Consider the following 17,905-nt stretch of genomic DNA (forward strand, 5'->3'; position numbering starts at 1 on the left):
CAGACTAAATCCAGGATTCTACTACTATTTCAATTAAAGCAACAGCATGTTTAAAACTATCAACTCTCATTTAGTAAATAAGACTTCAAGGGTGGAATGAGCTCGGTGTCACAGAACAGGTCTATAGAAAAGCTGTACTCCAGGTCTCATTAGTTGTTTTCAGTTACTAAGACTTTCTACAATATAAAGCTGTATGCCTGGAGTACTTCAGCACTACTCTAATGATATAATAAAACAAACATGAAGATGAGATCTAAAGACTATCAAAGGCATACTAGAAAGAAATGGGAAGCAGTCAGATGAATATAAAATGACACCAATACCCAAAATATTAGGGAATATAAATATTAAGAAATAATTTTGTTTTCAAGATTATAGCAGAGAAATGAGAGGTAATAACACCACAGATTCTACTGTGTATTAAAAGGATAAGGGAATATTATGCATAACTTTACATCAATAAATATGACAACGGAAATGAAGCAGACAAATTTCTTGAAAGGTATAGACTACCAAAAGCTCACTCAAGAAGAAACTGAAAACCTGAACTGCTCTATATCTGTTAAAGAAAGAAACTGAAGTTGTAGATTTAAAAACTCCAGGCCCAGATAATTTCTCTGGTGAATTCTACCAAACACTTAAAGAAGAAATAATACTGATTCTACACAAATTCTTCCAAACAATTAAAAAGGAGAGAACATTTTCCAACTCACTCTGTGAGGCCAGCATTTGTTAAAACACACACACACACACACACACACACACACACACACACACACGAAAAAAAACAAAGATAAAACAAAAAACCCAAAAACATTAAAAGAAACTAAAAACCAGTATCTTTAGTAAACATAGGTACAAAAATTCTTAACAAAAATTTTAACAGATCAAATCTAATAATATATAAAAAATATACCACATCATGACCATATGGTTCTTACCCTGGGAATGCAAACTTGATTTAACATCAAACAAAGCCATCAATCTACTTAGCCATATTAAACAGACTCAAAGCAGCAAAACCATATGATCATCTCAACAGGAGAAAAAAAAAAAAGCATTTGACAAATTCCAACATCCATGCCTGATTAAAAACTCTCAACAACCTGAAGAAAGAAAGAAACTTCTTCAGTCTTATGAAGGGCCTCTAAAAAAACCTTACAGATAACATCATACTTGATGACAAAAGACTGCATGCTTCCTCCCCAAGATCAGGAACAAGATAAAAATGTCTGTTTTCACCATTTCTATTCAATACTAGACTGGAAGTTCTAGTTAGTGCAGTAAGATAGTAGGGTATTAGCATAAAGATAAACAAATAGATCAATGGTCCAAAATAGAGTCCAGAAATAAACTTCCAGATATATGTCAATTGACTTTTTAAGACAGAAAAGCAATGCAGTGGAGGAAAGGATAATCAAAGTGGTGGGACAACTGATACACAGATTTAAAAAAAAAAGTAACTACAATACATACTTCACACCGTATTAAAAAATTAACTGAAACTGGGTCATAGGTCTAACCATGACTATAAAACATCAATAAAGCAGGAGAAAATCTTTGTGACGTTAGGTTAGGCAAAATTCTTATAGAAAGAAAATCCATACACAGAACAAATTTTGATGAGCTCCAATGTATCAATTAAGAACTTCTGGGGCTTCCCTGGTGGCGCAGTGGTTGAGAGTCCGCCTGCCGATGCAGGGGACACGGGTTCGTGTCCTAGTCCGGGAGGATTCCCACAGGCTACGGAGCGGCTGGGCCCGCGAGCCATGGCCGCTGAGCCTGCGCGTCCGGAGCCTGAGCTCCGCAACAGGAGAGGCCACAACAGCGAGAGGCCCGCGTACCGCAAAAAAAAAAAAAGAAAGAAAAAGAACGTCTGCAGTTTAAAAGAACTTGTAAAGAGAATGAAAAGACAAGAAATCATCTAAGAGGAATATTTTAAAATCACATATCTGATTTGTATTTAAAGTACATAAGGAACTGTTGAAACTCAACTAAGCAAACATACAACCCTATAAAAACAGACACAACATCTGAAAAGACACTTCAACCAAAAAGTTACACAAATGGCAAATAAGCACATGATTAAGATGCTTAATGCAAATTAAATCCATAACAAACTACCAGTACACATCTACTAGAATGGCTAAAATAAAAAGGCTGACCATACTAAGTGTTGGTGAGAATGTTAAGCAACTGATTTCATATACTGTCGCTGAGAATGTAAAATGGTACAATGGAAAATACTTAAGCAGTTCCTTAAAAAGTTAACCATACACCTACACTATGATTCAGTCGTTCCATTCCCAGGCATCTATACAAGAGAAATGAAAGCATATGCCCATACAAAGAAACCTGTGCATGAATATGATAAGTAGTCTTATTTGAAATAGCCCCAAAATGGTAACAGCTCTAGTGTTCATCAACAGGTAAATGGACAAACAAACTGTGGTATAGCCATAAAATGAATATAATTCAGTGATAAAAATGAATGAACTACTGAAATAAACAATATGGAAGAATTTCAAAATAATTATGCTAAGAGAAAGGACACAGAGAAAAAAAGACATATTGTATGATTCTATTTACATAAAATTCAAGAAAATGCAAACTAATCAGTAATGTCAGGAAGCAAATTGGTAGTTGTCTGAGAGAAACAGGGCAAAGTTAGGAAGGGAGAAGCAAGGAAGGAATTAAAGTTTTGAGGTTGATGGATATATTCATTATCTTGATTGTGATGATGGCTTCACCAATGTATACATATGTCAAAGTTGACCAAACTCTACACTTTAATAAATATGTGCAGTTACTTTAAGTCAGGTATACCTAACAAACCTGTTTAAAATAAAACTGTAGCAGATGGCTTGGAAAATTCTGGCCAAAAATTGTTATGATGTTAACCAAACAGAATGACTGCCTTTTGATGTAGTGTGATGACTACAGAAATACAACATTCTGATTATTAACATTTTATAAAATCTGTCAAAAGAAAAGTCTTAGGATAAGAATTCATGCTAATGTATAGACTATAATAATTAATGAGTACCCAGGCAAAGAATATTGTTAACTGATTAAAAGTCTGAATTACGTTCCCTCAAAACTTCTGAAGGCCATTAGAAATTTCCAAAGTTAAGTATGGACGGCATATATTTACTTTGCCAAAGTTTTAGTTACAATATACACTTTATATCAAATCAGTCTTTTTAAATTAATTGCATAGAATCCTTTGGGAAAGAAAAAGAAGTGGAAATTAGTAGCCTTAAAAAAAATATTTTGAAAAATCATTCCCCTAAAAATTACTCTGTTGAGATTGTCTTAAAATAAGAATATGAAACATATAAATTAAATACCAACCTACTAAAAGTTGTATTTGAATGTCTGATCACAGAACATCTGGGAGTTATTTTATGATTGTACAAATTCTCATCCTTTCTGCTCTTATTCTCAAGTACTCTGAGTACTTACTATGCATAAGGCAATGTGCTATATGCTACTGATACCAGTAAAACAAAGGCTACATAATAGTATTTGATATATTTCAAGTAATTTACATCATAGGAGAGAATTTTATCTTCAAAAGTGATATTTGCAGAAACAGAACAATACTACTATACTTCTATAATACCTACTGTAATTACATTTTATTAAGAACCTTAGTTTTATTTACTCAGAAAAATCTGCAGCCAAAACAGGATACATTCAACTCCCTTTAAAACTGCATTGTCTTAATAACAAAACAGAAACAATTTTTATGATTGCAATATTTAACTTGTTAAAAAAAGAATAATTTGAGGGAATAGTAATTTAATTGCATTAGAAACAAAGTCCAGTCCAAAACTAAAATGCAAACACTTTGTTTTTCTTGTTAAAGAATGCAATTTCTAATTTCAGTTGAATGATATTTTGTACCTTATTGATGTTTGGCTCCTCCATCATAGAATTTTTGATGGTTTCACAGCTGTCCTCTAATGACTTCATCAAGAAAGAATAACCACATGACAAAGAGTAAGGATGAGATGTAACATGCAAAATACTGGGGATATTTTTTTTAATTTTATTTTTAACTAAATTTACTAAAAAACAACACTGGACTGAGTTATTATTTTTTTAATTTCATATATTTTAAAAGAAGCATGTGTGGGGATGCATGATTGGGGTTTGGGGAAAACTTAATCCGTCGGAACTCCTTAACTATCACTATAAATTTTATTCTATTTCTTAAGAAATTTTTACCCACTTAACTCATTTGAAACGTTGACATTAAAGCAAGATTGAGCCCAAAGTACTTTATACTACAAATTTCAGAGCTACTAGTGCCAGAGTACTATCAACTGAAAATTAAAGTAAAATTGCTCTCTTACACACTATTAAGTCTTGTCTCCATTATGATACCTCATTCCTCAAGGAAGACCTCCTGATTAGAAAATTTTTGATTCCTAGGTTTCTAGTTCTCTCCTTCTCTTGATTTAGCCAGAAACAGTCAATAAAATGCTTGGAGACACCTATCATTTTTAAAAGGGGATATTAGCACTTGTTAAAGAAAGAGATGGTTCAAGATCTTTAGTTCTCAGAAAAAGGAAAAAAAAAAAACAAAAAAAGGAATTGGGGATAAAAATGACAGCTGCCAAGCATTTTTTTTGTTGTTGGTTATGATTCAGATATAGTCTATTTGCAGCTATCTATACTTTACTTCCAAATAAGCACAAACAGGAAAGAACTTCTATTTTAAAAATGCATGTGCCAGCAAACTACATTATATACGAAAAGAAAAGAACTGAGGATACACCAGGATTTTAATGTCAGATGAAGAAAATTTCATTTCCAAACATGTAAAGGAATAAATAAAACAGCACTCTCAAAATACTCTCCAACATCTCCCACTGAAAATTCAAGGCCTGTCACACATCTGTTAATATTTCCTAACCATCTGAAAAGTCAGGGACTTGGGCTCAACTATTTAAGTATAATCATCATTTTATAAAGCAGAGAGATGGAAGGTAATTTTGTTAATACCACAAAAAGGCTAGTCAACTTTCCAGTAAAGATTAAATAACTTTGTACCAACTCTATAAAGTTAATATTTTATTTAATTCCATCTAATCTATGTTTTACTACATAAAATTTTTCTTTTCATATTTCCTTTATCAAAATGTCACTATCATCAAGAATAAAACAACAAAGTAGTAACAAATAATTTCTAATAACTACCATTAATCACGCCAGGTTTTATATAAGTTAAGTTCTGCTAATCAAAGTACTGTAACGTATATCATATTCATTTTAGAGATTTAAAAAAACTAAAATCGGAGAAAATATTTAGCTTAATGATAGCTATAAAACATTCAGTGCAACATTCATATTCATGCTTCTGATTAAAATAATTACAATACAAAAATAACTAAAATTTTCTTAAGATATCATGAAACTCCTAAGAAAACTAAGAATAAAACAGCAGAGGAATTTAACAGGAATAGTTGTACTCATTTATCCATTATCCCTCCATATGCATTCTGGCTTGGTTATGCTCCTCTATTTCCTTAATGACTCTATTTCCTGATTCAACTAGACAATCCAGTGGTAAACTAGTTTTCTGTTTTGTTTGTTTTGAGAATGATTTCATTTCCCAAATGCACTAAATATATCAGCAGTGGAGAAATGTTTTTATCTTCATAACTATATTAATCAAATACGGCAACGGTTTTTAAAAAATGATTTTGTACTTGAAATTACTATGCCATATTTGCATGTTCATATTACACGGCACATCAAAGAAATCAAAGAAGTAATAACAAGCAGAGTAAACATGCCATTTATACAGAATGCAGCAGTGCTTCATATACCATTATCAGGATGCTTTAACTTGTAATAAATTATTTTAGGCAAAGGTATATTTAAAATAAGAAACATTACCTCAGCAGTAAACATATTATAGTTACTCTGACACTCTTATCTAGCACATTCATTTTTTTTAGCACATTCATTTTTAATTTTATTTATCAAAAAAATTTCTTAAACTGTTTTAAAGGGAATTCATATACCAAATATTTAAGATATATCTGACATAAGGTTAAAAAGAAATACATTAATTTGTATTATATCTAATTGTATCTATTGTTTGCCTAGATTTCAATGTTATACTAAGGTACACATGTCAGAAGTCTTCTAAGTTATTAGCAAGAACACTATATATTTTGTTTCCTGACTTGGCTATTCAAATATATTTACACAATCAGGCAAATAGTAAATAATAACACATGCAGTTGCCTCTTACAAATTAGTTCTTAAACTGAGAGACAATGAGATATATGTAATTTTCCTTTTTCAATAAGGTTAGATGCCATCTTGCTTTTTACTAACTTGTCTATTAAGAAGCTGTTCTATTTCCTTATTTTTCCAACTGAAATATCTTCCTTTTCTCCTCCCACTTCAACAACTGCAAAGCTTGCTTTTAGATTAGTTCAGTGCTTCTCAAAGTGTGATCCACAAACCAGCCGCCAGTCTTGAACTCTTTGTTACTGATCCATGAGAAGATAAGGAATGAACTGCATCACTAAGTCCACTGTTTAATTTATCCAAAACTTTTTAATAGCAAAACTATTTCAAAGAAAGAGGCAATATGTTAATTTATATTCCAGTACAGGTTCCCCATATCTTCAAACTGGACTTACTAGTAGCACTGAACTAAATGAGAAAAATAATCTTTATGATAATAACATCAAGGTATAATCAACCAATTACAGTATAATTATAAATTAATTTCAGTCTGCAAAATTTTACTAAGAAGTATAATCAATACAAAAAAAGGAAAATGTACATATTTGAAATGTTTGCAGTATACAAACCTAGTTTCAATGAAACTTATAAGATAAACTTTATCACATGAAAATGATGGGAAATTTCCACTTTGCCTCTTAAAATGGTAATCATGACAACTCAAAACCAGGAAACAAGACAAAAAATCTTAAGTCAAACAGTATCTTTTTGGGAAATAAAAGTCCCAAACACATCTGAATTAGTTACTTTAAATTAAATTGGTTAGGAAAATACTGACCCTCTCTTTTTCTATGTATTAACTACATAATACATGTTTATGACATAAACAATGAGTTTTTAAAAGTCTGTAAAATGCAACTTATTCTTTATAGTTAAAAATACAAAAGACTTTAATAATAAAATAGCAAACAAGTTTTAATTTATACAGACCTCATTTAGACACCTTTTCTTTGTGAATATATTTCTGATAAAGGTTTCTTGAATTTCTTCCTGCTTCACCAAGTACTGCCAAAGTCTCTTCACAGACAGTGACAGATGGTGTTTAGATCTACAGAGAGACAATATGTTTCATCATACACTTCAGAGATTTCTGGTTAATCTGACTATATTTCCTTGGTGCTATATGAATGTTTATAATAATAAATTAACTAGAATCAGACCACATCATCTAGGGTAGCAATCAGCAAACTTTTTCTTAAGAGATAGTAAATATTTCAGGCTTTGTGGGCTATATGGTCTCTCCCCCAACTACTTAACTTCACCACTGAAGTGGGAAAGCAACCATAGGTAATACTAAAATGAAAGGGTGTGGCTGTAATACACAAAACTTTATTTACAATGCAGAAGGAGAGTGGATTTGGCCCCACAGGCTGCAGTTTGATGACCTTTAACCTAAGAACATAAGATCTAACAAAAGAGGTATGCTTCCTACAAAAGATCTAGAAGCAAAACTACTCAAAGTGTTGTTTGTGAACACATACTGGACCATGAACTGTGTTACTGATGTGCAGTGAGGTAAGAGCCCATGAAAGAATGTAAATCAACTATGTCACTAAGCCACTAAGTACACTGTTTAGTTCAGTTAACATTTTTTGTAGTAAGACTTTCTTAATGAAGCAAGCAATGAATTGATTTACCTCTTGGTGCAAATGCTTTATCTCATGTACAGTAAAACAGTTTGCTAACTAGCTATTCCAAATAGGTCTGCTCCAACGTAGATGTCAGAAAACACTGGCCCATGGCTCAAATCCAGCCTACCTTTCATATTCAAAAATAAAGTTTATTGACATTACTATATTTAGAATAGATAAGCAACAAGGACCTACTGTATAGCACAGGGAACTTGTCTCAATACAATGTAATAGCCTAAATGGGAAAAGAATTCAAAAAAGAATGAATACTTACATGGGTATAACTGAATCACTTTCCTGTACACCTGTAACTAACACATCACTGTTAATCAACTACACTCCAATATAAAATAAATATTAAAAAAAAAAGTTTATTGGATCATAGCCATGCCCATTCATTTACTGTCTATGGTTGCTTTTACTCTACAAATGGCAGAGTTGAATAGCTGCAAAAAGGATTGTAGGGCCAGTAAAGGCTAAAATATTTACTATATGAACCTTTGCAAGAAATGTTTGCTAACATCCGGACTACAATATGCATCACACAAAGACACAGATATGAGCCTAGAACAGCAAATTAAATATGGAAGTACTAAAATATTTTTTCTTTAAATACCACCTGATGACATTCTGATTTAATAAAACTCATATTAGAACAGTATTCATATGAAACCCTACTTGAAAGGAGTGTTTGTAGGTTCCAGCAAAGCTTTGTGGCGGAGAATTGCAGGACCTGCAGACACACTCTCTTCAGAGGTATGACTTGCAATATAGTTTTGAGGTGGCCCCCCATGGATTTCAAGTCGTCGGAGAAGAACTTGTTCCCAACATTGAAGAGTTTTTAGAACGGCATGACAAAGTGGTGAACTAACTGGAAGCTCTATAAAGAGAAAATAAAATTGACCCACATTTATCTTCTGCAGTAAAATGCTATATTCAATGTAGAGAATAAGATATAAACACACATTTTGGCAGAGGCGATGCGAAAGAGAGGTGGGCACAGAAATCCAGAGGATTGAAAAGAATGTCATAAATCTGTATAGCATTTCAACATAATTAGTGGCCTAGGACAACAGAATAAAAGGGCAATCTAGGTCAAAATTACATCATACCTTTACTACTAGAACTTGGAATAACATTTGTGACTTGTGATTTAAGTAACTGCCATAGTGGTTAAGAATCCGCCTACCAATGCAGGGGACGTGGGTTTGAGCCTCGGTCCAGGAAGATCCCACATGCTGTGGAGCAACTAAGCCCGTGTGCCACAACTACTGAGCCTGTGCTCTAGAGCCTGTGAGCCCCAACTGCTGAGGCCCGTGCGCCTGGAGCCCATGCTCTGCAACAGGAGAAGCCACCGCAGTGAGAGGCCCGCTCACTGCAACGAAGAGTAGCCCCCGCTTACCGCAACTAGAGAAAGGCGGGCACAGCAGCAAGGACCCAACACAGCCAAAAATAAATAAAATAAATAAATAAATAAATAACTGCTATAGCAATCTCTGCTTTTGACTTTAATTTCGCACAAAAAATGTACCTGAATATTATAAAAATATGTTTGGGAGGAAAATTAATTGCTTTAAGCCTTTGTATCAGCCCAATTTATGTACAGCACATAGCTAGACTTCTTTTGAAAAGTAAAATAATATACAAGGTAAAAAAAGTGAAATAATACTTATTACAAAAGTCAGCACTTTCCAGTTCTACACTTCCATACTCCTGAATCCTGATCCCCCTTTCAACTTTTAGCTATTTCTGCTGTTTACCTTCAAAAATCTAAATAATATGCTTATGATTTTTTTCTATTTTAGAAATGATCTACTGATTTACTACTATGAAATATGAGAATAAACTTCCCCTCTCTCCATCATTCCAATACAGTCCATAATAATTTTTAGTTAGATTGATAATTTAGTGTCTACTTTGTTTTATATATATGTTAATAGAGATCACAGCTGAACTACTTGGTATACTATCATGCCCCTTTCTTTCCTGTACAACCTTTTTCTCCCTCAGAGTTAATAATTACTAAATTTTTGCTTTTGTTTAGTTTCCTACGTGTCTACAACTATTAAATCTTCAACACCTTGGCTAGAGCCATAAACATAGTCTCAATACAGTCAATCACATCAGCTTCAGATTCCCTGCTTTCTTGGACCCTGTCCTCCTAAAAGCACCTAACAATATGATAGACCCATAGGAACTTACTAAACGTTTTCTCCACTACTTGAAAAACAATACAAAATAAGTCAATCAAAAGCAATGGCAATATAAGTTTATGTTAAGCTATTTATTACCTGCAAGATCATGACCTGCAAAGGGATAGAAAGTCTTCAAATTGCTGAGCACCAACTGCACCATTGCCAAACGCATCAATGACCAACTAAAAATAAAGCAACAGTAGATCTGTTAAAAATTTACTTAGGGATTGAGAAGACTACACACTCTTTATCCAACAATTCACTACCAGGAATCTACCCTGAAGATATACCTCCACAAAAACAAAACAATACATGCATGTAGTTACTCATGTCAGCATTATCTACAACAGCAAAAGAGTAGAAATTACCCATCAGAGTAATTGTAATGGTTGAATAACTAGCTCTGAATCATGGAATGTTTTAGGGTAGCCAAAAGGATGTTTAAATGTTAATATGGAGTGAACCCCAGCATGTATTAATAAATAAAAAGCAAGTTATAAACATTATATAGTATGCTACCTGCTACCTTCTGTGTAAGAAAGCAGCGGAAATAAATTTTACACACACACAGAGACACACACACACCCTTATTTTTGAAAACAGAAGGATAAACCAGAAACTAATAAAAATAAGTATCTGTAGAGGGTATAGAGGAGGACTCAAGTGGAAGCGATATGAGACTTCAGATTTTATATTTTTATACAGATTTCCTTTTTTAATTAAAAAAAGATACCTTGGCATTTTTTTTTCAAGCAAAAAATTTATTTCTTAGATTACTGATTTTTTACTACTCTAAATTGTGGTAAAATACATATGACATCTTAACTACCTTTAAGTGTACAGTTCAGTGACATTAAGTACATTCATATTGTGCAGTCACTACCACCATCCATTTCCAGAATTCTTTTCATCTTGAAAAACTGAAACTCTATAACCATTTAACAATAACTCCCCATTTTCCCTGTCTCCTAGGCCCTGGCAACCAGCATTCTACTTTCTGTCTCTATGAATTTGACTATTCTAGGTATCTTACATAAGTGGAATTATACAAGCATTTGTCTTTTTGTGCCTGGTTTATTTTACCTAGCAAAATGTCCTCAAGATTCATCCATATTGTAGCATGTGTCAGAATTTCCATCCTTTTAAAGGCTGAATAATATTCTACTCTATGTATCTACCACACTCTTTATTGCATTCAATTTGCTGACAGACACCTGAGTTGCAATTACCCCTTGGCTATTATGAATAGTGCTATTATGAGCATGAGTGTACTACTACCAGTTCAACACCTGCTTTCAATTTCTTGTGGTATATATCCAGAAGGGAAACTGCTGGGTCATATGGTAATTCTACTTTTAATTTTTGAGGAACTGTCATACTGTTTTCCACAGTGGTTTGCACCAGTTCACATTCCTACCAACAGTGGACAAGGGTTTCAATCTCTCCACACCCTTGCCAACATTGTAATTTTCTGTTTTTTTTTGATAATAGCCAATCTAATGGGTGTGAGGGGATCTCTCATTGTGGTTTTTATTTGCATTTCCTCAATAATCTGTGACAGTGAGAATCTTTTCATGTGCTTATTTTGAAAAATGTCTGTTCAACTAATTTGCCCATTTTTTAATTGAGTTATTTTGTTGTTGAGTTACACAGATTGACTTTTGAGCCATGTAAATATTCCATATATTCAAAAAAACAAAATCAGGTTAACACAGGAAACCAGCAAATAAAAATCTCACATTGATACCAACACCAGACAAAGACATCACAAAAAAGGAAAATTACAGGCCAATATCAGTGATGAACATAGACACAAAAATCCTCAACAAAATACTAGCAAATCAAATCCAACAACACATTAAAAGGATCATACACCATGAACAAGTGGGATTTATCCCAGGGATGCAAGGATACTTCAGTATAAGCAAGGATACTTCAATATACGCAAATCAATCAATGTAATACACCACATTAACAAACTAAAAAATAAAAACCATATGATCATCTCAATAGACGCAGAAAAAGCTTTTGACAAAATTCAATACCCACTTATGATAAAAACTCTCCAGAAAAGTGGGCATAGATAACATACCTCAAAATAATAAAGGCCATATATGACAAATCTACAGCTAACATCATACTCAATGGTGAAATGCTGAAAGCATTTCCTCTAACATCAGGAATAAGACAAGGATGTCCACTCTTGTCACTTTTATTCAACACAGCTTTGGAAGTCCTAGCTACAGCAATCAGAGAAGAAAAAGAAATAAAAGGAATCCAAATCGGAAAAGAAGAAGTAAAACTGTCACTATTTGCACATGACATGATACTACACACAGAGAATCCTAAAGATGCTAACAGAAAACTACTAGAGCTTGTCAATGAATTTGGTAAAGTTGCAGGATACAAAATTAATACACAGAAAGCTCTTGCATTCCTATACACTAACAATGAAAGATCAGAAAGAGAAATTAAGAAAACAATCTCATTTACCATCTCATCAAAAGAATAGAATACCTAGGAATACACCTACCTAAGGAGGCAAAAGACCTGTACTCAGAAAACTATAAGATACTGATGAAAGAAATCAAAGATGACACAAACAGATGGAGAGATATACCATGTTTTTGGATTGGAAGAATCAATATTGTCAAAATGACTATACTACCCAAAGTAATCTACAGAATCAGTGCAATCCCTATCAAACTACCAATAGCATTTTTCACAGAATTAGAACAGAAATTTTACAATTTGTATGGAAACACAAAAGACCTCGAATAGCCAGAGCAATCCTGAGAGAGAAAGATGGAGCTGGAGGAATCACACTCCCTGAGTTCAGACTATACTACAAAGCTACCATAATCAAAACAGTATGGTACTGGCACAAAGACAGACATACAGATCAATGGAACAGGATAGAAAGCCCAGAGATAAACCCACCCATCTATGGTCACCTAATCTACGATCAAGGAGGCAAGAATATACAATGGAGAAAAGACAGTCTCTTCAATAAATGGTGCTGAGAAAACTGGACAGCTATATGTAAAAGAATGAAATTAGAACATTCTCAAACACCATACACAAAAATAAACTCAAAATGGATTAAAGACCTAAATGTAAGACAGGATACTATAAAACTCTTAGAGGAAAACAAAGGCAGAACACTCTCTGATATAAATTGCAGCAAGATCTTTTTTGACTCATTGCCAAGAGTAGTGAAAATAAAACCAAAAATAAACAAATGGGACCTCATTAAACTTAAAAGCTTTTGCACAGCAAAGGAAACCATAAACAAAACAAAAAGACAACCCTCAGAATGGGAGAAAATACTTGCAAACTAAGTGGCCAACACGGGATTAATCTCTAAAATATCAAACAGCTCATGCAGCTCCATATCAAAAAAACAAACAACCCAATCAAAAACTGGGTGGAAAATCTAAATTGACATTTCTCCAAAGAAGACATACAGATGGCGAAAAAGCACATGAAAAGATGCTCGACACTGCTAATTATTAGAGAAATGCAAATCAAAACTACAAGGAGGAATCACTTCACACTGGTCAGAAGAGCCATCATCAAAAAATCTACAAACAATAAATGCTGGAGAGGGTGGGGAGAAAAGGGAACCCTCGTACACTGTTGGTGGGAATGTAGATTGGTAAATTGGTACAGTCACTATGGCGAACAGTATGAAGGTTCTTTAAAAAACTAAAAATAGAGCTACTATACCATGATCCAGCAATCCCACTCCTGGGCATATATATGGAGAAAACTATCATTTGAAAAGATACATGCACCCCAACGTTCATTGCAGCACTATTTACAATAGCCAGGACATGGAAGCATCCTAAATGTCCATTGACAGAGGAATGGATAAAGAAGATGTGGTACATATATACAATGGAATATTAGCCACAAAAAAGAATGAAATAATGCCATTTGCACCGACATGGATGGACCTAGAGATTGTCATACTGAGTGAAGTAAGTCAGACAAAGACAAATATTATATGATATCACTTATATGTGGAATCTAAAACAATAGTACAAATGGACTTATTTACAAAACAGAAATAAAGTCACAGATGTAGAAAACAAACTTATGGTTACCAAGGTGAAAAAGGATAAAGCGGGGGAGGGATAAATCGGGAGACTGAGATTGACATATATACACTACTATATATAAAACAGATAACTAATAAGAACCTACTGTATAGCACAGGGAACTCTACTCAATACTCTGTAATGACCTATATGGGAAAGAATCTAAAAGAGTGGATATATGTATATGTATAACTGATTCCCTTTGCTGTACAGCAGAAACTAACATAACACTGTAAATCCACTATACTCCAATAAAAATTAATTTTTTAAAAATCTCATAAAAACTGTTCTTTTCAATAAAGGAGTACTTCATTTTCCCTAATATATTTACTTGTTTCTTTTGGAAAAGTTATATTTTTCTATCAATTAACATACCATGTCATAATAAAATATATACACCTTTCAGATATAAACAACATATCATACTATCACTTATACATGTAAGGATAATAATGTAGCATTGGAGCTTTGAGGGTATTTGAACATTTATGATTTTTATATGTGTTCCACATATGCCATTTTTAAGAAAGAAATCACTGACATCTTTGAGTACTAGTGTACTGAAAAGACATTAGATCTTTTAGGTTAAAACAATGCAGTTTGTTTATTGTAGGGAGCAAAGGGCAAGGAATGATATGACAGCAAGATTTATGAGAGCTGAAAAAAAGTACAGATTGTCCATTCAAGGGTAATCAAAAATTAACTGTCAAATTATTGTTAAGGAAGGGAATTTAACAATTTCAGCTAAAGAGATCTGGGTTATAATATAATTCACCAAGATATTAATTTCATGTATTATTTTCAAAATTACATAATGAATTTTTTTTAAAGAAGCTTAAAATTAAATATTCCATACCTATATGAATTTGAATTAGAATGCTCTTGGAGATGGAAATCTGAAGCTAAAACATCTTCATCTTCGTCATCACTTTCCAGACTCTCCTCTGAATCATATTCTGGTCTACTTTGAGAAGCAGGTAGAAAAGGCTAAAATAAAAAAGTTACAGAATTTATCATCCAACTATCTGATTTAACACATTCAATTATACAGTCTAATATTAGCAATTTATCCCATTTCGGGGTACTTTGTTATAAGAAAGTAAAGTAACCAGTACTTGGTTGCTTCTTTTTTGACATTCTATGCCTTCAACATCACTTTACACAATTCCCTTATTTATTCATCCAATCAACAAAAATTTATTAAGTATCCACTATGTGTGAAAAGTATACTCAATGTAAGAAATTTTAAGACATATATATAGTCACTGTCCTCACAGCTCTTATATTTTAGTGGGGGAAAAAAACAGGCAAATAATAGAAAACTAAATATAAATTGTATTTAGCTGTGTTATAAAGAAGAAAATAGCATTGGCATCAAGAATATTAACAAGAGTTGAGATAAGCTGATCATGAAAGGCCTCTTTGAAAAGTGTCATTTAAGTGAGACCTAAAGGACAAGAAGGAATAAGCCATTTAACAAGAGGGAAGAAAAGCATTTTAGGTAGTATAGTATGTAAAAAGGCTTTAATAAGGTAAAAGAGTTTGGTATGGAAAAAAAAAAAAGAAGTTCGGCTGAAGCCTACTAAAGCAAGAGGGTTGTGTTGGGAGAAAAGCTGAAGAGAACAGCAGATGACAGATCAGGTAGGGTTTTTGTACAACACAGTAAAGAGTGTAATGGAATGCCACTGATGAGTTTTAAGTAGAGGATAGGTATTGAGATTTATACTTTAGGAATGTTACTATGACCATAGCCTTATGAGAGAAAAGTCAAATGTCAAGAGAAGAAATGGAGACATCAGTAACTAAGGCAAGAGTTGGCAGTCTGGATACAGGTGTGTGATGGAGATGGAGATAAATAACACATTCATGGTATATCTGGGGGAAAGCACAGATTTACTGATCAATTTGGAGAGCAAAGGAAAGAGAAGGAAAAGACGATTTCTGGGTTTCTGGCTTGAGCAACTATAAGGATGAAGATGCCGTTTACTAAAATGGGAGGACTTTGGTTGTGACATGGGAAGTACTAAAGAAAATAAATATCAGAAACCTAAATCTTGAAGAAGATCAAGATTCACAGGTCAGGCAGAAAAGGAAGAAGAAAGAAGACTATGAAGGAATAAATAGTAAGGTTAGGAAATAAACTAGAAGAGACTGGTATCAATACAACAAGAGAGAAAAGTAATTCAAAAAGGAGGAAATAGTCACATGGATTGAATACTGCTAAGAAGTCATATAAGATGATGACAAAGAAGTTTCCTATACTTGATAACATGGATACCACCTGAATCTCAACAACAGCAGGTTTAGTGGGGTGGTTGTGTCACGAGTCATACAATGGGTAAATATGAATGGGACCTATGGTAATAGAAAGATAATGTGTTTATAGTTTTGAAAAGTTGAAGGAGGATGGGAAACAGAGAAATGGGATAATAGTTCGAAAAAGTTTTGGGATCAAAGCAGGATTTGGAATGGGAGACAGCAGAGCACATTTCTGCTCTGAAGGGAAGAGCCAGCAGTGAAGAGAGAAGGGTAGAGAAGAAAAACAAGGATAGGATTCAGAATAGCAATGAATCTTTGATAGGAAGGATGCTTCCTTGATAATAACAAGAGAGAACAAGATGAGGGCTTAACGACAGAATGATGAAAGACTTTTGTCTGGTTCTATTTTTTTTTTAATGACATAAGATGATGTCATCAGTTAAGAGTGAGGATGAAAGAAGAGATGTGGGAAATTTGAAAAGAAAACTTATAAAATCTTGGGTCCAAAGAAGCCCAATAAAGAAACATAGCAGGGAGGGTAGAAATTCTGGAAAAGCTGAGTGAGGAGTTTGGTAAGTCCTCTTCCCAAAAAGAAGTAATGAAACTGGAAAAAGTTGTCAAAAACAACCATTTAAAGATACTGGAAACTGACCAAATACATACAACACATAGAGAAGTATTTATTCAAGAAAAACTACTGAATCTCTGGTAAAAAGTGAGCATCTGGCATTTTGGCCAGGGGGTACTCCTAACCCAACCCCTGCCCTCTGTGGCCCATTTGTTCTATCAGGGACAGCAGCCTGTGAGGACAAAGAACTCTGTGGCCTGGCCAGAGGGGGCTGACTTTAATAAGAACTCCATGCCCATAAATCCAGAGAAAACTATAATTCGAAAAGATACATGCACCCCAATGTTCACTGCAGCACCATTTACAACAGCCAAGACATGGAAACAACCTAAATATCCACTGACAGATGAATGGATAAAGAAGATGTGGCACATATATATAATGGACTACTACTCAGCCATTAAAAAGAATGAAATAGGGCTTCCCTGGTGGTGCAGTGGTTGAGAGTCCGCCTGCCGATGCAGGGGACATGGGTTCGTGCCCCGGTCCGGGAAGATCCCACATGCCGCGGAGCGGCTGGGCCCGTGAGCCATGGCCGCTGAGCCTGCGCGTCCGGAGCTTGTGCTCCGGAACGGGAGAGGCCACAACAGTGAGAGGCCCAAGTACAGCAAAAAAAAAAAAAAAAAAAAGAATGAAATAATGACATTTGCAGCACCATGGATGGACCTAGAGATTATAAGAAGTGAAGTGGGGCTTCCCTGGTGGCGCAGTGGTTGAGAGTCCGCCTGCCGATGCAGGGGACACGGGTTCGTGCCCCGGTCTGAGAAGATCCCATATGCCGCGGAGCGGCTGGGCCCGTGAGCCATGGCCGCTGAG

General features: G+C 34.1%; 1 protein-coding gene across 3 annotated transcripts in view; it reads right to left on the reverse strand.

The window, feature by feature from the left end:
- The window catches only part of DMXL1 (Dmx like 1), a 134,193-nt gene that overhangs the window by 35,512 nt on the left and 80,776 nt on the right, over positions 1–17,905 (reverse strand). For 2 of the 3 annotated variants that reach the window (XM_060008982.2, XM_060008984.2), the window contains 5 exons: positions 15,059–15,189; positions 10,196–10,281; positions 8,583–8,784; positions 7,204–7,321; positions 3,910–3,972 (listed from right to left, as the gene is read on the reverse strand). In XM_060008982.2, the coding sequence (XP_059864965.1) occupies positions 3,910–3,972; positions 7,204–7,321; positions 8,583–8,784; positions 10,196–10,281; positions 15,059–15,189 (600 nt within the window). The remainder of the gene's footprint in view (positions 1–3,909; positions 3,973–7,203; positions 7,322–8,582; positions 8,785–10,195; positions 10,282–15,058; positions 15,190–17,905) is intronic. The other variant, XM_060008983.2, reaches the window with a different exon arrangement.

This window comes from Delphinus delphis, chromosome 3 (assembly GCF_949987515.2).
Source record: "Delphinus delphis chromosome 3, mDelDel1.2, whole genome shotgun sequence".
Classification (NCBI taxonomy): domain Eukaryota; kingdom Metazoa; phylum Chordata; class Mammalia; order Artiodactyla; family Delphinidae; genus Delphinus; species Delphinus delphis.